This window comes from Mytilus californianus, unplaced genomic scaffold, assembly GCF_021869535.1.
Source record: "Mytilus californianus isolate M0D057914Y unplaced genomic scaffold, xbMytCali1.0.p SCAF_3, whole genome shotgun sequence".
Lineage (NCBI taxonomy): Eukaryota > Metazoa > Mollusca > Bivalvia > Mytilida > Mytilidae > Mytilus > Mytilus californianus.
This window is the reverse complement of record NW_026262679.1, coordinates 92,143,357-92,169,942: the sequence shown is the minus strand read 5'-3', so window position 1 is coordinate 92,169,942 and position 26,586 is coordinate 92,143,357. Positions and strand designations below refer to the sequence as shown.

The following is a 26,586-nucleotide window of genomic DNA, read 5'->3' as shown; positions in this document are numbered from 1 at the left end:
AAAAATAAGAAGATGTGGTATGAATGCCAATGGGTTTGACTGGCGGCTGGGATATACCCAGATGACTACCAGAGACAACTATCCAACAGAGCCCAAATTATGTGAAAGTAAGCAGCAATATGTAACCGTACGGCCTTCAAAAATTAGAAAACCCTTAACCGTATAGTTAGCTTTAAAGTGCCCAGACACGAAAAATGTGAAGCAATTCAAACGAGAAAAACCAACGACTAGTTTTATGACAAAAAAAATAAACGAAAAACAGTAAACAGCACAACAAGTAACAACAAACTGAACAAACTGTAAAAATCAGTTGGTAATGTCATGACTTACCAGATGGTACGAAGCACCAAAAAAAAATAACGTAATTTAAGACAAAACCACAAAGTACTGGTACAGTACTTGCAGTTACTGACAGATAGTTCAAAGCTAATACAACTAATAAATACATCGTAATCTCCCATATTTCAGTATCAATCAGTACACATCCAAGAGATTTAGTGTAAAGACAAACACGTAATTTCATAAACAGTCTAAAAAGCGCAATAGCCTGTTCAATGCCAAGATATAAGTACAAAGTATCGTCAGGATGTAGAACCATATTTTTTAAACTGTATATAACTGTTAATTTTTGAATATGACATGTGTAAGCACTAATTGAAATGAAGATTACTTATTGAGTGTAAGGATGCTGTAAAAAGTTCATAGTAGGAAACAGCAAAAGGTAACATTTTTTCGTCTTGAGTTCAATCCAGACATGTTACCCCCTTCACTTGACAATTCATATCATTCTATGAAGCTTTTGACACATCTCGTCAAATCAGGCTTTATAAAACATGTATTTCGTTAGTAGGGTGATGCGTGATATATATATAGAGCGGCATGGAAATTGTATCTCTGCATGTGCCGTTTGTCATTTTTCAGAATATCATAAAGGATGACAGTGTACTCGTCATGCTGTCACACAAGTGTTTGCTTTTATCAAAGACTTCTTTTCTTGCGACAGCTGTATGATATAATATCTACATAGTATATATTATATATAATGTTGATATCTATCACGCCAGCAAGCATATTTAACCCCGCTGCATTTTGTCCTAGTTCGGGAGTCTGTAATTAAGTGGTTGTCGTTTGTTGCTGTATGTCCTGTTTGTTTTGCATTTGTTGTTTTGTACGTAAATCATGCCTTCGGTTTTTCGTTTGAATTGTTTTGCATTTTGTCGTATAAGGACCTTTTATAGCTTGCTATCTGATATGGGGTTTTGCTCATTGTTGAAGGTCGGTCGTAAGATGACTGGTCGTTGCCAACATCTACGTCAGTTGGTCTCTGGTGGATAGTAGTTTAATTAGTAATTATACCGCAGCTCCTTATTTTATATTGAGTATACTAGAAAATATGTTCAATTTCTGCAATATGTTAACGTGTCTATATCAAGTCAGGAACCTCGCTAGTGATTTTCTTCGTTTACAACTTAGAATTTCTTTTAATGGCTTGTTATTTATGCCACCAACTTGGTAGTCTCTGTTGATTTTATTCCCAACTTGTCTGGACTCGAGATGATTTAGAGCTTGACATTTGGAATTAACAATTGTCTTTGGTTGAGGCCAAATGCAAACCTTTCATGTGTCGCATTAGGTTTTATTGTGTTACAAGGTGGTTGTCTCATCTTTTTCCAGAGTTTGAAAATCAAGTTTCAAAATGTAAAATGGCGATATGTTATTACTTCAAGTTCAAATATAAATGTTCCCAAGTTTTACATCAATAAAACATACAATCGTATATGACAAAGTTGGACATTTTGAATGATGGATAAATATATGTAAGTGAAACAATACTATTTGTCAAAGCTATATCCAACCATTTAGACATACCTTATAAAATAGAACAGTGTTTGGTGTTGTTTTTTACACTCGTACAGTGTAAGATTCAATTATTTCTCAAAAGAACTTCACTAAAAGACTTTGCACAGGTTTTTAATACAGGAAATCTGTGCTGTCATCATATTTCACAATTGCAGTTGATTAAGCAAAACATTATGCAACAACAATCTTGAAACACACCATCATATATACATGTATACATAAACATATTAATACAATTAGGTATGTTATTAAAGTACAATACACTGAATAAATATTCGTATTACCTAACTTATTTTACCTGATCGGGCGTTTCCTAGACAAGGACTTACTACAATTGTAACGTAAGGGTACCCACACTGCACCTATTTTGACAGTTTCATCATCTACGTTTATTTAAGATCCAGATAAAAGTTTCCATTCTATGTTTATTTTGTATATGTATCCTTAATTACTATAAAGTTCCACACATTTGATTTTGATTCCATACTGAATCATAGAAAAATTGGTTTGAATCGACCTCCGAACAACCCAAGATTCTTTCGTAAATATCGAATAACGATTTTTACATCGGATGACCGTGAGGGCATTCCCGTGAATGGTTGCCACAGACATTTCTACCCACGTGACTTTCGTTTTTGACTGATAACCGAACGCAAAATAACATTCCTTATCGCTTGTTATAATATAAATATTTATGAAAATAATTTTTAAGAACATAGATAAATGATATGGAAATGTTTTGTCGCGAGAAATATACATATCAATAACAAATCAAGAATACCGAAAATTATTAGAATAGTAGAATAGAATGATATACAAATGAATGAAATTTATATATACATGTAACTATTATATACAAATATTAAAATAATATATAACAACAAACCAGAGTATACTAATTTGTATCACTACAATATAATAGTTATTACGGTGAGGTTGAATTCCCTGTCATTTATTCATCATCCACGAACGAACTTGTCTCAGAAAAAAATATATCTATGTACCTTAACCTCACTTTCAGGTATAGAGATGTGATTTTTTTTTTCGGAGATAAGTGCTTGTGACCATCCACAAGAACTTGCGATCATCCGATGTTCACAATACTTCAGTACTTTGATTTGTTTTGCTTCTCTACATTTTTTGAACAATTTGACATTCGTCATTGCTTACTATTCATTTTGTAAGAAATTGATGCCTCGGACATATTTCAATTGCTCATTTTTTATGCGACGTTTCCGTATATTTTACTTTTCCCCAGGAATATTTCATCTGTTTATATATAATGTGACCGTTTTTTGCATATGAAAACATAAGTTTAGCTGTGTTGAAAGACGCGCATAATGGCAAATTCTAAAAGCACAAATCATTTAGTCTCTTAGAAAACCTATAAGATTTCCGCTTTTTTTGGGGTTATGAATTTGGTGATTCAAAATCGGTATTACAAACTACCTTATTTTGCATTTTTAATGGAACATCCTTCAATTACGTAGTTTTTTTTCAGTTACGCCCGATGAGGTCAGTAAATCTGAAAATAAATTACTTGAATTTCCTTGATTTGAATTTCAATACATTTAACTTATAAATTCAGAATAATTATAAGCTTATTAATCTTTGAAATTGTATATTCAAATCTTTGAAATTGTATATTCAAATCTTTGAAATTGTATATTCAAATCTTTGAAATTGTATATTCAAATAGTTTTGGTCTTTGTTCTGAGTTGCACATATTGTCTTTCAGTATGTTAACAATTTATAATTGGTACGGGAATTACCTGTTACGTCATTACATCAGGATTTCAACTTAAGGTTTTGCTTGATCGGAGTAATTTTTGTATCATCAAGTACAAATAAAATATTATTGATATCAGAAGGTCATATTAAATTCAGAGCTACTATGCATATCAAAAATCAAAATCAAGAGAAATATGGATTTTATGATTAAAAACATTTTTATTATTCAAATGTAACAATATTTCGTCCCAGTTAAAAGAAAAAAACCAGTTCTATTAGTCAGCGTTATCATACATCGAACACAAAAGCGTTAGAATAGGGGTGGTTTATAATCCCAAAACTAGTTTATCCAAACCATGTTTAAACGTTTATAAAGTCTGACTTTTTTTTTAACTTATTATTTGATCTCTCTGTGCTGTGATGTGTGACTGTGACGATCCCAATTGCAGAGGTATTTGTATTTTTATACATTTCAAGGCATTGTCTGATAAATCAACGACTGTCCTATAAATTTAATGTATGAATATGTACATCAACGTAGAAACCATAATGTTTACATCTTTGATTGTCTTGTTGGTAGATATCTTTATCTTCCTCTTACGTAAAAAACAAGCTATTTACATTTTTTTACAAAAATAGATAAAATTACTATATAATCACATGTTTGCTTTTACAAGTAGAACACCTATTATCCAGCTGCTATCATCGTAGTGCATAGTTTGTCTAGCAACTTTGATCTAGCTCGTAACAAGTTCGAGTATCTCGGTACTTGCAAAAAGTAGTCATGCTTAGGGTATGAACACAGATCTCCAGCCGAATCCGTAACCTGCTGGTCTCCGATTCCAATAACCATTAGTTTATAATCAATCCCGTCTTTAATCACACGAACAGCATTTTCAATACTCTCTGTACTATCATCGACAAATAAAACTCCTAGCTTCTTGGCACCTTCGCGGTTTGAAAAACCTGACTTCATCTTCCTCAACAAGTTTGGTACTCCCGGATAATTAATGCTTGCAAAAGCGGATAAGTTTTTGCCAGCGGAAATCGGAATGTCTGTAATTTCTGGACAGTTATCAGTCAATCGCCCGATCTGTAAATTTCCGTTTGAGAAATTGAGGCTGTTCAAAACATCATGGATGAAAAAATTTATCATTTGAGACTTTCTACTTCCGAGGGCAAAGGAATCATAAGAAAACAAAACATCCAAAGGACCAAGGTCATTACACACTGAAAGGTAAAAAGAAGTATTGTTCATAATAATGACAAATAGAAAACGAATTTATGATATTGGTACATTGTACCGTAAATTGCTTTTAATTAACCAAGAATGATTTTCCGAAATGTCGATCAGCTGCAGATAATTGTTATCAAATCAAAGTAAATATAAAATATTTCATAACAAAGCAAGGCAAAATTATTGTTCAACAGTTCTTATCTATAAGCCTGACGACGTTTTACAAGAGCCCTGTCAATTAAAAGACGACGGTCATCTTGGTCCTAAAATCTAATTATTGTACCTAATAGAGACCAAATGATACATCAAAAAGGTTGATTGTAATAACCTTCACAAGAAAATGACCTTGAAGTCTTTCTGTTATTTTGTCTTTGTCGTTGAGTTGCTGTCTCATTGATGTATATCCCACATATCTCCTTTTATTCATAATTAAAACAAAATATTCTATCAATGGTCATGACATCATTTATAATTTACCGCTATGTCTACTTCTGACATGCAGACACACATATAGATTGAGTTCAAACTGACCAAATGTTTTCATAAAAGGTGACGATGATGCTATATGTACTCACTCCTAACATGTTCGCAGTCAAGTTTTTATACAATTTAGGAAATATATGCTACAATTTGTCTTTATATAAATAAAAAATAGCTAACGAGGGTTAAGAGAGTGATTATCTCCTCGGCTGGCAATAGGTTTTTTTTCAAGATTTAACAATCTGCTCTATTCCTATCATCCTCTCAGCCATGTGTTTATCAATTTAACTTTTTAAATTGAACGCTCTGTTATTAATTTATTTTAAATTGAGGATAGCATTAAAAAATAGAACCGGCATAGTCATGTGTTAGAGTAGAATGTTACCTTCGTATTAACCAATAAATAACTGCTGGCATACGAATCAAGTTTATATGAAGTCTTTAATCAATGAATATTCAACTTTACGTAAGTTTTATGGTTTATCAGTTATGATTAAAAAAAATAATTATAAGATACTTGCTAAAGTGATAAATACTTTCACCGGTCGATATGGTTCATTATGCCAAAATTAATTTCCAACATTTTACATTTTGATGTAATATGAATGATTATATTGAAAATAAAGATGAATAAACTTTATGAAGATGTTTATGCCATAGTTACTGCAAAGCTGAGTGGCGAGGTCAAATAGTAGCAAAACAGAATTATAATCATTTTACCTCTCTGTAAACACATAGCTTCCGCGTACATAGGTGTTCGAGAAATGAACGCATTGCGAAGATTTTTTATTGTGCAATTCTAATATGTTTTATATCGAAAATTTCTCCTTCGGCCTTGAAGAAAGCTGTATTTAGGGTCGTCAATTAACTGCCCGATTTAAGAATGACCCTCATCATGTCATATTTCATGGAGCTGTGAAAAAGTCGAAATGCTTTTTAGTGCAACGGTTTATCAGTTGCGGTCTTCGAAAGCAGTTGAAAATATTGAATAATTTAAGTAATTTAATTGAATTTTACAAGATTTTAAGTATTACTTTAGTCCTTTCACAGTTTTTGAAATATATACTCCTTCAACACTCTCCTGTTTTTATCTACGTGTAACGTTCCAAACTTTTGACTCTGGTTTTCCTAATTTAGGTCAACCCAAAATTGCGTATTAATTATATAATACGGCTCAGTCATTATCGCTGTCTTAGTCAATACCACTGTCCTGTGGGCAGTCCAGGTATCACGATAATGACCAGTTCTTCAATAACTATTATGTTTATTTCATTGAGGACCCATGTTTTTAAAAATTCTCATAAATTCAAATTGTTCAAAGCAAACTCGGGTTATTGTAAGATTTCTATAAGAAAGAGTGAAGACCAGTCATAGTGGTAACTATAAGTCACTGCCATTCATTTAAGTGCAATTTTTCAGTATATAAATACAAAATAAAGTTTTCTATAATTTTATAATTCTTGTTGCTGAGTAGTTTGTCTCTAACAGCATCGGAAAGTACGGCAAAACGATCATTTGAGTTGTCTGTAGCAGACGTGCCTTCCAGTTCAGCCATGTTCCAAACGTCTGAATCTCGATTGCGTTTTATTAAAGGGACATCACTCTAAACAGAGAAACCACGCCCCACTGGTCATTATCATGTAAAATTTCGTTAACGACCGGTTTTCTGGTCCGTTTTTTTCTGTTAAAGACCGATGGAATTTTTTACTAAAGAATAAGGAATGTCATGTGGCCCCTTGTTATCCAATAAGAGAAGCTAATTCCTAACCGATATGGAATAAACCAAAATAGGAACGTATAGCGGCTATTATCTCTCGCTGATACTGTTATTTGGTATACACTTAAGTAGTCCAGGATATTCGAATGTAAGGCACCGAGACGGTTTTCTAAATTCATACCCTCTGTGTAATGTCATGAATGGACGGCGTGCAATTTTCGGTGAGTGTAGATATTGAATACTTTTCTTATTTATAGCCCTCATGATTATGATTAGTTATTGCATCTTTTGTTTCGATCCCTCGACACAAGAATAGAAAGACAATATCTATTATGAAAATTATGTACCACTGTAAATTGAGAGAATCCAGTAAAATTCAAAAATTTATAGAATCTAAACTTTTGCAATAAAATAATCAGCACAAACACTCAGTGTCCAACTTTTCTGGATATCAAAGGAAAAATAAATGTTTTGGTGATTAAGAACAAAAAACTGCATCAATTTAAAAACGACTACTAGATTACTTTTTGAATTTGAGCTAAGTTGGACATTGAAACAGTTCGGCCACTTTTGAGACGTACCTGGTACATTCCTAGGCTGGTCAGGAGCAACACTACAAGCTGTGATTGCCAAGAAATCTTTAATAGTACTAAGAGCTGCATGCGAATCTACATGGAACATGAACTTCTGGTCAGGATCATTGGCTATTCTTTTTAGTTCAGTCTGATCCACATTTTTACCTATTCCTACAGCAAAAAGGTGTATTCCAGCTTCCCGGCATAAATTTGATTGTTTTTTCGTCTCAAGAGGCCTTCTTGATACGCCATCTGTCAAAACAATAGCTAATTTCACAGCCCCTTCTCTGGTTAGTCCAGGCCCGAAGCCATACTGTCGTATATAACGAAGGGAATCAGATGTATTGGTTCTTCCACTGACGTACTGAATGGCGTTTACTTGACGTTTGATTTGCGATTTGGAAAACCCAGAATTGATCATGACTATTGGATGAATCGTGGTACTATATACGACCACACCAACTCTTGTGTTGCCATGAGTGACGTCTAAAATGTCTATAACGCTGTTGACAAAGGCCAATTGCTGTTTGAAATCTTCCGGCCAGATGCTATTTGAAGCGTCCAACACAAAATAGATGTCGGCGTCTTTGCCATCGCAGTCTAAAGGATAGAAAGTTCAAGAATTGTATTTTTAAAAAAGACAAAATATGTGCTATCGTTTTAAATATTAAATTTGTATCATAACAAGTTCTTTCGATCCTTATGTGGTTATGGAGGAGTACAGGGAGCAGACATGGTTGTGTCAATGTTTATGAAATATTCAAGAACTAATGTGTGTTTTTGGATCATAAAAGTGTATTACTAAAACTTTTCTTAATTCTCTAAACATGACATGCGATAACAAGTAAGATAATTGCAAACTGTCATAACTTATTATGAAAAAGGATGAGAAATATGTTTTGTAAAGGTTATCATGGATGTCAATTCTCCTCCCTACATTTAATTCTATTGACTGTTCATAAACAAAGAATTGTTTACGTTAATTTTTGATCATAAAACCCAATATTCTATATGTATATTTTTCGTCTATTAAGCTTTATAAATATAAACTTGATCTGAAATCATGATATAACGTTCTTATTGCATTTGATTACATTAACGGTACCGATTTGTCTGCACCAGATGCGCATTTCGACAATAAATGACTCTTCATTGCTACTCGAGGCCAAAATATTTGAAAATCTTAAACTCATTAAAAATAAGGAAGAGCTCATAACCCAAAAAGGACAAAAAGTATGTAAATCAGATGGAAATAATATTTATCATTATATGAATTATCCAATAGAAAATAACCTGCTTTAATGTGTTTTGGTTTTTTGTGTCATAACAACTCACATGATTGTGCCGGTACATCTCTAAGCACGTAGTTTGACATAATCTGAGCTTGATCTTCCGTTATAGGTTTTAATGAGTAGGCTGCTAAGCCTTTTTGAATCTCAATAGGTAATGGAGTGGTCTGCCTTTGTCCCTGAAAAGGACCTTCGTTATTGCCATTCCACTGCACTGCAGTGTTATTGCTATTTTCTCCAAACAGTCCTGAAATTTGCTGATGTATATTATCCGGAGATGTGCTTATACCCTGTAACGTAGGTAACGTAGCAAACGCTTGCTCTGACTTTTCATTCGATAGTAAAATTGTTCTTTGGTGATCTTGTGAACCAGGCTGGATATTATTTTGGTCAATAATTTCGTCTTCGTCTTTGGCCGTACTATTTGTTGCTTCTGATATTGTCTCATCTATTACACTAGAAGTTGTAGTAAGATACCTCTCTACTTGAGGCGACCGAGTTAAAATATCCCATAACACTTTAGGAGATTCGGTGCTGTTTTGCCCTTGACCTTTCTGCAATGTTGGAGATGCTCGATTTGCCTCCTGCAGAGTCAAATAAGTCATAGGCTGTAGCAGTAAAACAGATGGAAGTGTAGTTGCAGGGCTTGTTGTTGATGTTGTTGGTGGTGGTGTTGTCTTCGTGCTGATGGCACCAGCTGTGAGAAATAATATCACAATATAATAATAAAACATATCACGAAATGATATCATGTGAGATTACGAAGCCAAGAACAACGGAGCATAATACTATTATTATATAAGATTGTTTTATTATTGGAGTTAAATCAAACTTCTTTGAATTTCAGACACATTCTCAAATTTTTACAGCAGCTGTAATCACTATTTGATGTAATAAACATGCCAAAAAATGTGTCATGACGTCATAAATTGAAATAAGGTGTCCGACGTCTGACATATATTGCATCAATAAGTTCTTTAAATATCTCGAAGTAAATGTTTGGTCAAAATTAGATAACTTTTTAACCGAACTCCTACTAACTTAAATCAGGACTTTTTGTGTAATTTTAGTTACACTGAAACCTTGACCGTGTCTATTTATATTGCAAATCTCCTAGATTTATTTAGAAGATACTAATACAGGTAACAAAACAAAAACTGAGGAAATCGCATGAATTCCAAAAGGATCGAGACCGGGTTCGTCGACAGGAAAAGGGTCTCTTGATTTGCCCGCATCAACCGCCATGCAAACTCACACTCGGGTGATTTACAGATCAGACAACTATTCTAGTATCTAAAGATAGAATTAAGGCGACAGTAGTTTACCGATGTTCAAATCTCGTAAATCGATTAGGAAGAGACAAATCAAGTTAAAAACAAAACTGAGGGAATCGCATGAATTTCAAAAGGAGCGAGATCGGGTGCGTCGACATGGTAAGCGTATCTTGCTATCCAATCATCAGTCGCTCCCCGCATGGAATTCACTCATCTTTAATCCCAAGTTCCCTCGGATTCAACCACTTACGGAAATGTGGATTAATGAGTGACAGGACATCTCATCAATATATTTGAATGTGAAATTAAAGAACTTAGCAAGACGACTTTTCTTTTGTCTTTTAGAAGGTTCTTTGTGTTTGACTCATTTTGTATAAAAAAAATAGTCTTCCAGTAGGGGTAGAAGGAATACTGACTGTCTGTTGAAATATCAATCCCAAAACAATTGTGCTGTCGATAAACAAATCCAGGGTTTTGATGATAAGATCTACGGTTAGTTTTCTGTCGAAATCAGTGTGATTCTTCACAAAGTAATATTTATGATATTATATAATATGGAATTTGTATCTACGATTTTTATTTTTGTAGAAAGAGCTCTGTCTAATAAGATGATGTAGTCGATCATTAAACACGGGGAGTAGTAGCGTAAAGCATAGAAAAAAATCTTAAATTTTGAAATACTGTAAAAACGTAAAGATTGAAGATTTTGGAGTAGTTGTGGGTGCCACATGTGGAACAGGATCTGCTTACCCTTCCGGATCACCTGAGATTACCCCCATTTTTTGGTGGGGTTCGTGTTGCTCAGTCTTTGGTTTTTCTGTGTTGTATTTTTGTTTGGCTTATAAGTTTGGATGTCCCTTTGGAACCTTTCGCCTCTCTATTTTAATTCTGTTTTGTCTGTGATACAGTTTGTACTTTCCTTGCAATAAATATAATAAAATCAGAGGACAATCTAAATGTCTAGAAACAGAAACTATATTGGGGTGAACAAGATTGAAGTAATTACCACACTGAAATTTTTCGAAGAAGATTGTAAATCAATCTGGTATTCACCCAAACTAAACAGCAAAGAATTGAAATACATGCATGTTTAAAGAAAACTAAACTAAATGAAAATCATGCATCAAATATCCCCAATTACATTGCAGCAGATTATCTACAAAGAATTAAATGTTATTCAATTTACATTAAATGTTTTCTTTAAATTAAAATATTTATTTTGTAGATTGTTGTCAGTGGAATACGTAGGCGAGTTTACTGCACTAAGATTTTAGTAATACATGCTACTTAAAAAAAATCAAGATCAAACGCAGACACTAACTGATAGTACATGTCACCCTCTCTAAAACTCAACTAGAGGCTCCAGTGAACCTGAATTGATCACCTAGATTCGTGTGGTTGTAAAGAAATATAACACCAGTTATTAGCGACTTGTCAGAGGGTCTTCCAATCAACAATCCTGTAAAATCATTTGCCTTGAAGTTTCAAAGGAGATTTTTTTAATGGCCACATAAGATTTAATGATTGCCTCTGGAGGTCATGTATTTCGTTCAATCAGAACCAAATGAAAATGTTTGCAGTGGTCCTTCTTTATTTATTCTGCCAAGTTTATTTCACAATGGCTAAGTGGTATCATAGTAGAAGATGCACATATGATTACCTATTGGGTTTCAGTGGGAACTATGTGCCGTCGATAACACCATGTCTGTAGACCGATCAACATTAAATGAAGATATTTTTAGAAAGTTTCAAAACATTTCACCTTGTAAATTAAAAGATTGCTTTTGCGGCCATATTTTTGTCTGATTGGAACCAAATTAAGATTATATTTAGAGGACCTTCCTTACAACGTTCCTGTTCAGTTTGTTTGAAATTGACCAAGTGTATTCAGGAAAGGAAAAGAACACGTGAAACATTACGGACGACGTAGACGTCGGATGGCCAAAGATGGCTAGTTGAACAAAAAAAAAGTTTTATCTGATGTTCTATGTGATGTTGAATTTGGCGGTTTTTAATAACCTTAACTAGTTTAGTTTAATTATTCTTATGTGACTTTGTCAGTATACTGTAAATACACATACGTATGGCTTGGTATAGATAGACAAAGTGGAGGTTTGTGTGCAAGTATATATATTTAGTTGGTTTCAAATCACAACTATTTTTTTTTAGCTCGGATCAATTCAGGCTATCTGGACCATGTTGTTTCCGTAATGGTTTGTACATTTGATTTTTGTAAGAGTTAGGTGTTGATGGCTTGTGTGGTCTGTTGTACTGTCCAATACATTTTTTCTGTAATATCATCTTTTATCTTTTTTATTAAATAATATTTTCCAAAATAACCGTGAAAGCTATGTTGTACCCACTGACATAAGCTAAAATTTCGGACAGGCTTCCCTTTGAACCCCCTCTGTTGATGGAATATAATAGACATACCTTAAGGGGGTTCAAAGGGAAATCTTACAAAATTTTCAACAGAATGAGCAGCTTTGTATTTAATATTTATTCATTTATATATCAATTGGACTTTTCTTTCATTAAAGCTACAAAAACCAATGCTTAAGATGAAAATAAATAAACTATGCAACAAAACAGCAAAATAGTTCTATAAAAAAACGACATAAACTATCTAAGGAATACTTTGCGTTAGATAATATGTACTCACCTTGTTCAAGAATGTCTACGTTAAGAGATATGATAGTATAATTAAAAGAAGATACCCAATTTGAGTATAAAAGTAAAATAGGCAAAACTAAAACAAATATACTTTATTTCTGTGACTTGACACACTAACATATTTTAATTCTAAAACAAATTATTTTATTTGATCGTAAGATCTTAAACACAATGTTAGTGTTGAATGTGGGTGTTATGAGTTTATAAAATGAAATTGTTTTTTTTTTCTTTATTTATAAGACAATGACAAGTACTTTAAATTGGCATTAAGTGATTCATTTGCATACTCAAATTGCACTCAAGCTACAAATAACAAATTTAAAATAAAAGTTATCTAATGGACCACAAATACGAGTGCTTATATATAAATGTTTCCTTACCAACGCATGTACTTGTAGGAAGTTTGTAGTTCAGTCCATCCAGTGCCTTAAAATCCCCGACTTGGAATACAAAATGCTCATCTGGATCACTAGCTATTTCTTTAAGTTCTTCAATATCTGCTCTTTTTCCCACACCTATCGTAAAAAGTTTAACCCCTGCCTCTTTCACTTTCGTTGCTTCTCTTCGGGTTGCCCTTCGGTCTTGAGATCTACCATCACTAATGATAATGGCCACGTGAGTAGTGTTGCTTCTTCCGCCATACCACTTTTTAAACATATGAGTTCGTAAAAACCTCAACGCTTTCTCTGTTCTGGTTTTTGATCCATGTCTATGGGGTATTCTTCTTATTGCTGCCCTTAAAGATGGAAGATCCATATGTGAACGTAAGTAAAAGCGTACCCAAAATGTTTGTGCATACAGTATCACACCAACTCTTGTTTGCTTTCGTCCAGGTCCGATGTCGAACTTGCCAACAACTCTTTCTATAAAGTCCAACTGACGTGTGAAGTCAAGTTCCCAAATACTTCTTGAGGTATCTACGAGGAAAACTAGATCAACCCCTCCACATGCTAATGCTGAAAATATATCGCAGGAACCATTATACTTTATAAACTAATATAAATGGTAAGTTTGACCTTAACATTAATTGATTTGTCATAACAGAAAAATCTTAAGAGTTTAATTTAGTTATTCAGATATTTTCTTTGTCATTAAGTCAGTAACGGTCAGACATTTCACTTGCAGTCAACAAGTATTTTTCAGTCAGTTGTTTTCCGACGATTCTGTATTTTTTTTTCTTTTCAGACGTTAATACAGCTACTTAATATTCTGAAAATAGGCTTGACATATCGTAAATGGTCGTAAGCAGACGATACTGAATTGTATCGAATTGAGTGTCTGAAAATTGACTGAAAGACTGAAAATGACTTCCTTTCTTTTCCTCGATTCGGACGTCTCCGAATGCAATTAGAAACCGGATTTGTTTTTGACATAAGTAACACGTCAGGTGACACCAGCGAAGGAGAACTGAATTAATACCCTTCCGGATCATCATAATTCACTCCGGTTTTCAGTGAAGTTCGTGTTGGTCAATATTTTTATTTTTTGTGTAGTGTGTTGCGAATATTGTTTGTGTTTCGTCTTTTTTTTAATTATGATCATAATTCTGTCTGTTATTTTGTGTCAATTGGTTTTTTTTATATTACCTTAAATTTCGTAAGTATGTTTCCGTCATTAGAGTCGTAAAGTATCGGTTAAAACAATCACGAAAAACCTATACATTCATTGAGCAGTACATCACTTAACAGAGATCACACAATGAACATAGAACAATTGAAAATGTGAACGAAACGATCGACCATTAAAATCTAAATATTGGGTATATATTACCGTGTCAGACGAAAGCAACATAAGTGACATTGTCTTTTTTTACAAATGAAATATGGTACCGCTTACAGTTACCATGTACTGATACAAATCATGTCTATCCTCATTTAAATACCCCAACTTGAAGAATTTATTATTATATATATCTTGGGTAAACTTAAATAGAATAGCAACCCAACAATACCAAGTACAACAAAAATATACACAGTCTTTACATGGAATGGTATTTAAACTGATTTCAACAAAATTAGCTTACGTTTAGTTTGTCCCTATTCGACAGAGAAACTTAGACACTTCAAATTAATAAAAACTTAAAGTATTTCAAAAATAACATGTAAACTGATACTTTATTTATAAAAGAAATCACACAAAGTAATATCCACATGTTTGGAAAACAATATATCGTCCGTTCTTTTCAAATATCAATAAAAAATAAAGAAGATGTGGTATGATTGACAATGAGACAATTACTCTCCACCAGGAACCAAATGATGTTGAAGTTAACAACTACATGTCTCCGTACGTAATTCAACAATGAGCAAAACCCATACCGCATAGTAAAGCTATAAAAGACCCCAAAATGACAAATGTAAAACAATTCAAACGAGAACTGGTCTCTTACAAAACAAATTGAACATCTTCCTTGGAAATACCCACAGGAATATGGCAAAAAATCTTCTAGGGAACACAGTCATTGTATTTTAAGGCGTATATTAAGATGTTTGTACTTTATGGAAAGGTTCCGGCAGAGATGATTACTTAACAATATGCCTCATTACATAGATCAAATCAATAGAAAGTGCTATTCGATTAATTTTAGCAGTAAAACAATTACATTGTTTATTTCTAGTTATCAGATTGAGACGCCAGCCGAAACATTTGGAAATTTTCAACGATAGTTGCGTAATCTTTGTATATACCATTACCCCTGACTATCAAAGAAATTATTGATATTTGCTTCTATTTTTAATTTTATATCTATTATTACTTGTACCATATTGTTTCTACAATAAACACATTTCATAAAAAATAATAGGATAATTTATTAAGCATAAGAATTATTAAATTCACGTCTTCATCGTCTGGTAATGTATTGAAGTCATAAATATGTCTATTGATCTGCTTCTTAAATTCTCCTTTAGTAATGCAAAAACGTAAAATAAGTAGAGGACGGATTATTAAATAGTATACTTTTTCAAAGATTTCCATGTATTCTTTTTTCAATAAAAATATATGAATGGTTCGTGTAGAGTTCGTGGAAATATCTAATTCCAGTATAAAACCACTTAAAACACTTATTCATTATGGCAATGCATCGAATTACCTAAAAAACTGAAGTACATGCTTAACTTTGACAATACTACGAGTAAATGATGAAGACGGCAGTTGGTTAAAGTCATATATTATAGGCATTCTTTTTATTTGTTTACATATAAAAGTAGTATTCTCTTCTTGAAAAGGGTATGTAAGCCTTGAACTCCTGAACTTTCAATGACTTCCACACAAATGTTGCAAATAAAATAAGATAATTAGTATCAGTAAAATCCATTTCAATACTTGACATCTCTTAGTCAATACATTTAAAACATCCTTCTTTGCAGTGTATTGCTTGAAATTATTAGATTGAACTTAAAATAGTTCATAGACAAAACATTTTTGCTAAATCTTAGCTACATATCCGTCAGCATAAGTGATTCTATGTGTGCTTATTGTTATTAGTATTATCATTATTATTATTATTATTATTATTATTATTATTATTATTATTATTATTATGTTAGCTCTTATCCGTTTTATGTGCATGTATCAAATTATTATTGATATATTGCCTCATTAAACTCTTTCCTTATGGCATACCATGTGAAGTTTAATAAATATGGTTTTTTCGTGGTTCTTAATAAAAATTGACCATTTCATTATGTTTAGAAGGCTTTTAGTTTCCTCTATCTCTTACTGTAGTGTTGATCAGCAATTGATGTCAATTGGCTTTCAAATTTCTGATCGCGAGCAAACTTTCTAAGATTAATTTAAGAAACACGAGTCATACGTTTTATTATCATAGTTATCAGCTGGCTTTATCGGTTTCAAACCTGTAGTTAATAAAACATCGATATGCCATCCATTTACAAAATAATTTTTTAAGGGAATTGAAGCAAAATAAATGTGATTTGAATATGATTCGCAATTTTCTTGTTAGCCGCATTTAGAGCAAGTGTTCAAGTTTAACAGATGTAAAACATGTAAGCCAGTCTGAACGAACAGTTAAAAGCAGAAACATACTAAACTTTGAAGTTTGTTAATGTTTATATTTTTGGTAGTATTCCCGGTGCGAAATTATGTAATAAATAGGCAAAGTCGTTTGTAGCATAAGATTTTCTAAAGTTTCGAATTTCTTTAAAACATTGTGCCGTTGTACAAATATTTACAATACACAACTTATGTTAGATTTTAATTTATAATCTTAGCTTCTTCAAACAAAACAAATTATATCTTGAGCTCTTTTCTGAAAATTTCAAATAAATATGTTTCATACAGAAAAGGTAATCTAGTAAAGAAAACAACAAGACTTGCCAACAAGAAAAACCTCGGCCATTTTTATTTGTGTTCACTAAAGATTAAATATAGGCATAATGTTAAACATTTTCCTAATATTTGCCAATGGACGTTGAACAAACAATCAATCAATCATTTCAGATGCTCTTTGTCATATATATAGTAGCTATTCTATCGGTATGTGATAAGAAATAGTCAGTTGCTCGCCGAAGGTTTACTCCGAGCATTCCGGTTTCCTACGCCGATTACAAAAATAGGTATGCGAATGAAATTAAAAAAGTGGTGTTCAACACAGTAAGAAAATCAAACAAAAATGCCGACTATTTGTAGATATATCTTATGATTACACAAATTATTGGCAACTTTGTGCGGGTAAATTTTGCACTAGATTCTATAGATAGCGTGAAACTTTGTAAATCTAAGCTTTTATCAGTTAATTTCATCATAAAAAAATCATTCTTACAAAAAAAAAATGACGGTTGACGGTTGAAGAAACCATTTGGACATAGTAGTTCAAAGTTGAAAATTTCAAATGTTCAAAATTCTTAAAATTAATCCGAAGGTCAAATTGATGTCAGGAAGACACCTTATATTTCATACGTATTGACTTATATAAAAATAATTGAAATTAATCACCTTTATTCGAATTCCTGGTCAATAACAATTGTGTTTCGGAAATGGCCAAAGTGGACACCCCTATACTTCTTGAATCCTCTCAAGTATGTTACAAATAATGTGAAAGTTAGGTTTTTGTTCATGAATCATTGTCTCATCACTAACTGATGTCAGACAATTGTTTCTTGAATCATAAGTACTCACCAATTTGTTATCAACACTATTTCATAGATAGATTGATCACCTTGACTTATTCGTATACGCAATCATAGTACTTTTACACTCACCTAGGAAAATCGTAATCAGTAGAAACAAAAAAAAAACTAGTGGGTTGGATAACAAAAGTCTTAAAATTAGCTTAATTTAAAATTTCTTTCTTTTTATCCACAAATATATCATAAACATGCTGAGACCTCCTTGTAATTCTAAGATTCGATTTATTGTTGATATTTACTGTTTACTAAGAACATTTTGATGTAAAATAGTTAATGTTTACATTATCTTAATTTAAGTTATATATAGATATAAGTGTTAATTAGAGAAATATATTAAATTTAAGATATTTCACAGTTTGACATTGGAAAAGATACAAACAGCTTTACCAGGGTAACCACAAAATATAAAGTTGACTCGGTTTTTTTTTATTATTGAGATTATATCCTCACACTTGAAACATTCTCTTTTCATTGAAAATAATATGAAAGGTTAAAGTTTTGTTAGTTGTACAGAACACAAAAACTTAAGGTCATATGAAATAAGTTTCTGGTGATTATAATGTTCAGGAAATTATTAAACCAATGCATGCATGTAAACTAAATAAGTCCTCTGTGTGCGATATGTATATTTATTACGCATAATCGACAAACAATATTTCATTTATTGATTGTTATTTGAAAACTTTGGCTGCTTATTATCTTTCGGGTTTTTGTGCCGAATTTTATCGATTGTGGCCTTGATTAACAATCAATACAGAATCATTGAGCACGTGAGATGTTTATATTGTACGTGCGTTCCAATTAGTTAATTAAACTTTGTCCTAACTGTTGTTTAATTATTTGGTGTATTCACATTTCTTTCAGAATTGATTGATAATATTTCTTTCCACGTTTGTTTACCTTATCTTTCATTACGGGTTTCCTCTTCGCACTTGCGATTTGTGGTTGCCGAATTTCTAACGAATGACATAAAATGGACAAGGTCGCTGCCTACGGAATAACTGTTTGCGAATTAGAGTGCGGGAATACAATAATTCAAAAGCAGATCATTTACGAAGATTTAGATAAAATTAAGGATTTTCTTTCAAAAGAAAGTTTATGTACAGTTGGTTTATAGTAAAACATAGCCATTCAAGTGTATATATAATAAACATATCACGACTTAAAGTATTATGATTGTGTCTCAACTTCCCAAAATATTCTACGGCTTGTGGAATATTCAGATAAGACAATTTTGTCACACAATCGCTATATGCGAATCATTTTCTTATTCACAAATAATCTTTTTGCGTTCGATATCTTTGATTGCTTTAAGAGAAACAGCACATCAAATTATCATGAGGGCATCCAAACCTACAACTCTATTACAGAACTCCGTTACTTATAACGTATGCATATAATCTTGCCAAGACTGGATGAAAATAAATCTTCTGCCCCCCAAAAAATGAAGGATGAAATGTGTAAAAGATCGAAATGATTGATAACCGGCCTAGCATCAGATGAAAATGAACACCCCTTCAAACAGCTGAGTCGCAATCGGGTGCAAATTTGATTTTCAGATTTTTGAATTGAATTTTAAGACAACTTTTATTTCCTTTACTTCAGCAAAAGATTTTTTATGGATTTACAAAATGCTTCTTTATAGCTGGTTTTATCATTATTTACGCATGGTTTCTGAATCGTGCACTATCAAAATTGCATTATAATGAAGGATAACAGAATATGTCTACACCAGACAATCAGATGGCTATCAATAAGAAAATTATAACTTAGATCTTATTTCCCCTTTTGATATTAAAGCTGTCTATAATAGAAATCCGTATCTATATTTGATTCCAAATGATTGAGACATTGTTTGATAGGTTTTGTGTGGGTGCTGGATGATTAAGATTAGAAAAGAATTTATCTTTGTTTTTCACTCTTTGCTAATAATATTTTTATTTGATTTACCTAGAGATTAAATGCTTATTTACTCTGTTGATAGATATAAATATTGATAACTGATTTGACTGGTTAATAGACAGACACTTTGTTGCTCTATCCTTGAACGTTCCTGGAAGGTTATAACATGCCAGATGTGTGTTAAAAGTTGAAAAGTATGGTACAGTTATTCAAAGTATTCAGGTATTTTCCCGCACAACTAGTAGTACTCTTTTTATGTTAAGATGGGTAATACATGTATATATTTTGTTTGCACATTGTTTTTCTAATAAGTTTTTTCATATACAAAATAAGGTCAATTTCATAAAAAAATGTAAACTTGTTAGTATGAGTCTTAGAAACTGGGGAAGGTTGAGGTTAACTGAACCCTTTAACAGTTTCGTTCCGAATGCAAACAAATTTGTACATTTCAGATATTGATCTCATATTGTTTATACTACAGCTATACACATAATTAAAATGGCTACAATTATAGTTATTGAAATGTCAACACAAAAATAGAACTTATGTTCCATCCTTAAACGAGCCCCAGATGTAGTGAAGGAACATGACGTGACATAAAATCGACATTGCACGAAATACAACAGGAAATGTAAAAAAAAAGGAAAACACAAAAATAGAACTTATTTTCCATCCCTAAACGAGCCCCTGGTAGTGAAGGAAAATTACGTGAGAAATACAACAGGAAAAGTGCTGCAGTATAAAAATATTTAAGTCACTTAATTCTAAGGACAGACAATATCGCAGTATTTTTTTCTGTTTTCTCAATTCGGTCAAGTGTCGATTGTTTATCTTGCATTCACATGGTAAGAATTGAAGCATTTGTTAGGAAGTGGTGAATCAGAAAAATCAAGGAAGTTAATCTAAAATCCCCTTTTCACAAGTTTTCACTGAATTTGTAAATTTATAGGCTTTACATCTGACTAGTGAACTTTTAAGTGATAGAAAAGTTAACGACAAAGTCCTAAAAACTATCGTTTTTATTTGTAATTCTCATGGGAATTGGGTATTAGCAGTTAACTTGGAAATCCAACTTATACTCCCACGACACGTTCTAAAGAGGTATTCATGAACACTCAAAAGTGTTCTACATGTTCCTTTATATTTTCAACCATTGTTTACGAATTAATAGATCTTCCTTCACTCTACTGGATGCAAAAAAATACCCAAATGTCATTACACACAACATTACATTAGTAGGTCTGTCAAAAAATCCACGAAAACTCTATCCAAATTATCTACTATTTAAATAGTCTTCGAAGTTCTTGTGAAACTAACTACTCTAGAGGCGATGTGAATCGGTTGTAGAAGTGAAAAAAACCCAAAGATCTGTTAGAGTATATACAATCTACGTCCATTTACTAAAGAAAGTAATGAAACAGTGTAGAAACATTTGACTTTCTGCCTTTAACACAATTATTCCTCATTCTAAACTTTAAGAGATTAATTGAAAGAATTAGCTCAACTTTGACTAATAAAAAAGGATAACCAAAGCAGAGATTCAAAGTTGTAGCTTACAATGAAGCTATTTAACAAAAAGTTCTTCATTATTAAGTTGAATGCATCTTTTCAAAAGTTTGACAGACGCTTTCATGATCAGGGTGACCGTTATTGAATATGTGTGTTACAGATTTCCACGCACATGTTCCTTTCCTCCTCGATTGTGGCATCACCGAATGCAACTTAAAATCGAAAATTACTCGGAATGAGCAACACGACGGGTGCCGCTAGTAGAGCAGAAACTGTTCATCCTTCCGGAGCACCTGGGTTCATCCCAATGTTTGCCATTTTAGTGGGGTTTTTGCTCGGTCTTTAGTTTATCTAGATTTTATTTAGATTCTTGTTTTTTGTTTTGTCTGTTGGTCCCTAAGGGTATCATCAGCTCAGAAGTCAGTGTTTCAGTACAGATTTGATTTATAAAAACTTTTCTTACATTCTTCGTTGATAAATTGAGTAATTATTAAGAAACTAAGGTTCAAACTCTCTTAAGCAAAGTTAAACTTAGATGAAATTGGATATTTTTTTAGGTTCTTTTTGGTCATACGTATAGATCTTCACGTTTTTAGCTCTTATACATCCGGGGCTTTCAAGTGTTTGGGTCTGAGCGTTATTGGTGAAGGTATACAAAATAGTCACTTCGGACGAACGAAATTAAAAGTACATGTATATTTAACATACAAAATCCCGAAAGTGTACAAGAATACAGCTTGTTAGACTTTGTACATATTATAATGGAAACTTTAATACAGGTATAGCAAATGCTGGTGAAATTAAATAAATTAAGACTATAAAAGACAATGAATCCAAAAACTATGAATATCTCATATTAGAACTTCACTTTCTGTTGCTATTTTTTGTGTAAAACAGAGAAATATACAATGCATCCTCTGTCTAATGAAGAGCCATCTTTCGTTTATAGACATATTTTACATTTTCTCTTTTGTTATCTGTTCCTTCTGATGCATATACTAATTTTATTACACTTAGAAAGATAAGTATATCACAAATTGATGGTAATCGTAACAGGAAAACCAATTTGATAGCAATTGAAAATAACAATTGTCAAAAAGTGTTATGTAATTATGGCAATGATATCAACTCATCGAAATTTGTTTACTTACTTTAGCCTTGAGATTCGACTGCTAGCTTGTAACTGTTTTTTCTTAATTTTATTGCATTTGATAAAAATGGAAAAGATATCAACGTTTGATGCCTGTGGTTTGCTTTCGGTTTATGATTAAAATGTTCTTTCCTTCAACCGCTATACGAGGTTTTTCAGTGAAACAGACAAGTATCTTTATCTTCCACCCTTGTTCATTCGAAATATTCTTAAATCTCCACATACCCTTGGTATATATAAAAAAGGAGATTCTGGGAGGACGTAACAATACAACACAATAAACTAATTTTAAAAGACATCTTACGGTCAGCATACGGTCTTCAAAAACAGAACTGTTTATTTATTCGTAAATTATGTGTGAACCGAAAAATACATTACTCATTTGTAAAACGCGTCTGTGCCATATTTGTAAACTTGTTAATTTTCTCGTTTGAATTGTTGCACAATTTACATGTCGGGGCCTTTGATAGCTGACTATACGGTATGGGTTTTTCTCGTTGTTGAAAACCATACGGGGACCTATACTTGCTTATATCCTCGTCATTTGAGCTCTGGTGGATAGTTTTCTCATTGGCATCATACCACATATTCCTAATTGTAAACTCATCTTTTTGTATTGTTAACGTTTTAAAAAATATAAACTAACAATGAAAAAGTGTCTCCACAATTTTTAAAGCTCTTTGTGACATGAAGTCTCCGCAAACTGTGAATGAATTTTATATAAAGATGAACAACGATCCTGGGCCAATAAAAAATGATTGCTTTTTTTCAAAACCCAAGGACTACCTAACTGAAATTGACTGTAACACTGGATATAAGCACTCACAAATCACTCAAATTAAGATTCTGTTTTTAAAACTTTTTATTACCACTTCAGATATTGAGTGATTATAAATATACATTGTTAAGCATGTGGGTTTTTTTTTCTGATACTTGACATATGGAAATTTTCAAAATTATTAATAATTTAGATATTTGCAAAATGGCCCATAACAGTTTCCAAGAAATTGAGGTATTCTTATATGCTTGAGATGAATTAGTGTATACGTGAATATTCCTCTCAAGAACTTATTGTTGAAAAATAATACTCACTCGGAGGTATTTTGGATTCTGGTCCTCTCATCATTAAGGTTTGTTCTCCATTTACGCTCTGTAAAATAAACATAAACTTTGAAACGCCCATGGAGACATTTAGTATTAAAACAGGTTTGTTCTCCATTTACGCTCTGTAAAACATTTTTAGGGCAGCAGCTTAAACTAGTGTGATATTTCAAATTGAAATTTCACTTTTCTTTGGAGTAATTGGTCTTGGGTACTACTGACCTTTTGAAGTTTCAAGGATTATGACAGCTGATTTATTTGACTAGTGATCTGAACAGAAAAGTTTGTATATTTTAACGTATGCGGGAAAAAAAACCAAAAACCAATATGTAATACCGATTCCATGTGCCCAACAAATGTTTCTGAATAACCTTCTTCAGGTATGCATATGCTAAAAAGGTTTGAAAAGCCAAACTTATACAAATATGATATGTCATTAATCTTCAACTGTTTTAATCTTTGCTTTAAGATATAGCTAGCCATAGTTTACGACATATGTTTTGATCCTTGCTTTTCGTGAGTATGGATAACCTTAAAATGGACCATAAAGAAAGGAATAATCTTTTGTAAATAATTAAGACTACTCTCTTGAAAAAGTTTGTTTTATTTTGTTTTATTCTTCATTATAATACTCCAGCTGATCAAATAAGTAAGTTATGAGTAGTTGTGGTTACTGTGGTTGTGTCTTGACACCGCATTAGAAATGTTCCAATTGCATTATAGAGCATATTATAAAGGATATCTGGTTCTGATTAACAACATATCAGCGTTAAGGTGTAAACCACAGTCAGATACCATATAACAGACATCTCTGTTTTCATACCAATTAACAGATTCACATTTTTTTGGTAGAATTTCACAGGTGTTTTTTACAATTTTTAACTTAATCAATGGTTAAGTTAAATCATCATATAACGTATCATAGGAAAGATATTTTAAAAATAGTTTGAAGTATATATATAGTTGGTGATTAGTGCGTCCGTCTGTCCTTTTTTCTGAATGATAAAGATAGTATTGCTAATTCGCTTAATTCGACTCTGTTTTTACATGTTTGGTTTGATTATAGACGACTGACAGTGGTAAATATCTCTTGCATGTTCAGTTTAAAAATGATTAAACAAAACTATAAATCAGCTACAAATTGGGGAAAACGAAAGGGAATTATGGAATTGGAAATGGTCTGAATCTAACTGCCATTTTAAAAGAAGAAAAAAATTCGTACTAAACTGAACATTGAATCTTTGGAGCGCTATAGTATTTTCCTACTTTCCAAAATAGCTGACCTCATGCATTTGGTTCACACAGTCATCATTGCATTTCTATAACCCTGCCTTTAATGACGTCGAAAGTAAAAAAGTAAACGAAATTGTTGTGCATTAATATAAAATCGTTTTCTCATGTTTAATACCAAGCTTCATTTATTGATAATGATTACATAGGTCACCAACGAAAGCGTCCTTTGTTACAATGTTATTATCATTTTAAATTGATTTGTTCAATGTATATTGAATAACATCTTCACTTTAAAAGATATATTTTAGTTTGTCTGTCTCTTTTTATGGAACTATTAACCAGATTGAACTGGTTCATGATAAAGGTAGCAAATACATATTTTTGTCATAAGCAAATGCAGACTATAATATATGTTATGATACTAAAAATAAAATCCTAGAAAGTCAAATGCGCAATAAAACTGTCCAAGAAAAATTAAAATCGATGGTACTTATGTAACGACATGAATTATCAACGATACTTACGATAAAATATACAAATACAATACACGTTGACCACACTTTAATATCCATTTCGGTGCAAAAGTTATATAAGTATAAGTGAGTGAAATAAAATCCAAATATACTTGTATCTTCACAATGTCATCCTTATATCTACTATTAACGCTAGCCAATGAAAGCAGAGTTTAGTTTCCCGTTTTTATAATATCTTGTTGAAGAAAGTATACTATATGCTATTCAAATATTTTATTTGTCCATTCGAATTAACTTGTATCTGATAATTATCATATAGTATGGGTGTAGTACCTCTTTATATTTAAGAGGCAGGTGTCGATTTCCTTCCGGTAAATATTATTTTAATGCGGAAAATCATTACTGTTCTAGAATCATTACGAAATTTCGGAACTTTGATTCGCCTACGTCAACCAATTTGTATTTACATCCCTGTTCGTTGTCGTGATGATACACCCTTAACTCGGAATTCTAACTTCAATATTTTACAAATTATCGTTTTAGATAAATGTAAAAATCGCACAAGTGCTATTATGACAACTGTTAAATAAATAAAATCTCTAAAAATTCACTTCCAAGCGCAATATTCAAATTACCCTATCTTAAGCAATTTGAATAGATAACAGTAACTAAAATAATCTTTTCTTTTGTAATTTGCCCAGTCGTAAGATGCACTGGATCATTTAAAGTTCTATAGCTTTATCTGTATCGTATTATATAGTATGATAGAGTACCATCAGTCAATACATTGGCTTAATAACAAAATAACTTCAGATGCGGTTTCTATAAACAAATGTAAACATACAACATGCACCATTAGAAAATCCTATGTATGACATGTACATTTACACGGATTAAATAACAGGGAGGACTATGCTACTTGTTTTAAACTCTGGTAAACATGTAGCTACATTTAAGTTAATTTTGGTGTTTGCTTTGTATCGTTGAGTTGCTGTCTCAATAGTGACTACCAACTTCTGTTTTTAATCATATTTGAATTTATATATAAATTCTCCGTTGGTATTTAGAATGCTTTCTTTTTAACTTCAATGTGACTTTTAAATCTAAAATCCAAAGATAGAACCCTCTATGAACGTTAGCGAATCCTTACAATAACTTGTTATTTTTACTAAATGTTGTCAGTGTTTAGCATTCAATTTGCTGAATCAAGATTCCTTATTTTAACGTCGCTG

The 26,586-nt window shown here is 32.1% G+C and overlaps 1 protein-coding gene across 2 annotated transcripts; it reads right to left on the bottom strand.

Moving 5' to 3' along the window:
* Positions 1-1,955: 1,955 nt before the first annotated feature.
* On the bottom strand, positions 1,956-26,106 carry LOC127735436 (collagen alpha-3(VI) chain-like). 2 transcript variants are annotated; one of them, XM_052245595.1, is made up of 7 exons: positions 25,406-26,106; positions 23,640-23,697; positions 13,217-13,792; positions 12,826-12,840; positions 8,936-9,586; positions 7,607-8,200; positions 1,956-4,821 (listed from the first exon to the last, which is right to left on the bottom strand). In XM_052245595.1, the coding sequence occupies exons 1-7, from the start codon at positions 25,451-25,453 to the stop codon at positions 4,280-4,282; spliced, it is 2,484 nt and encodes an 827-aa protein (XP_052101555.1). In that variant the 5' UTR covers positions 25,454-26,106; the 3' UTR covers positions 1,956-4,279. The 2 variants fall into 2 exon arrangements, with proteins under 2 accessions (XP_052101555.1, XP_052101556.1); XM_052245596.1 differs by lacking the exon at positions 12,826-12,840 and having other exon boundaries at positions 25,406-26,105.
* Between the last annotated feature and the right edge of the window lie 480 nt (positions 26,107-26,586).

What these genes read in the sequence shown, in the direction of transcription:
- LOC127735436 (XM_052245595.1), bottom strand. Translation starts at nt 25,453, where the DNA reads ATGGATATTAAAGTGTGGTCAACGTGTATTGTATTTGTATATTTTATC. An exon ending in TTGTATTTGTATATTTTATC is followed by an intron (nt 23,698 to 25,405) that starts GTAAGTATCGTT and finishes TTTATTTTACAG; the next exon opens with AGCGTAAATGGAGAACAAAC. An exon ending in AGATGTACCGGCACAATCAT is followed by an intron (nt 8,201 to 8,935) that starts GTGAGTTGTTAT and finishes TCTATCCTTTAG; the next exon opens with ACTGCGATGGCAAAGACGCC.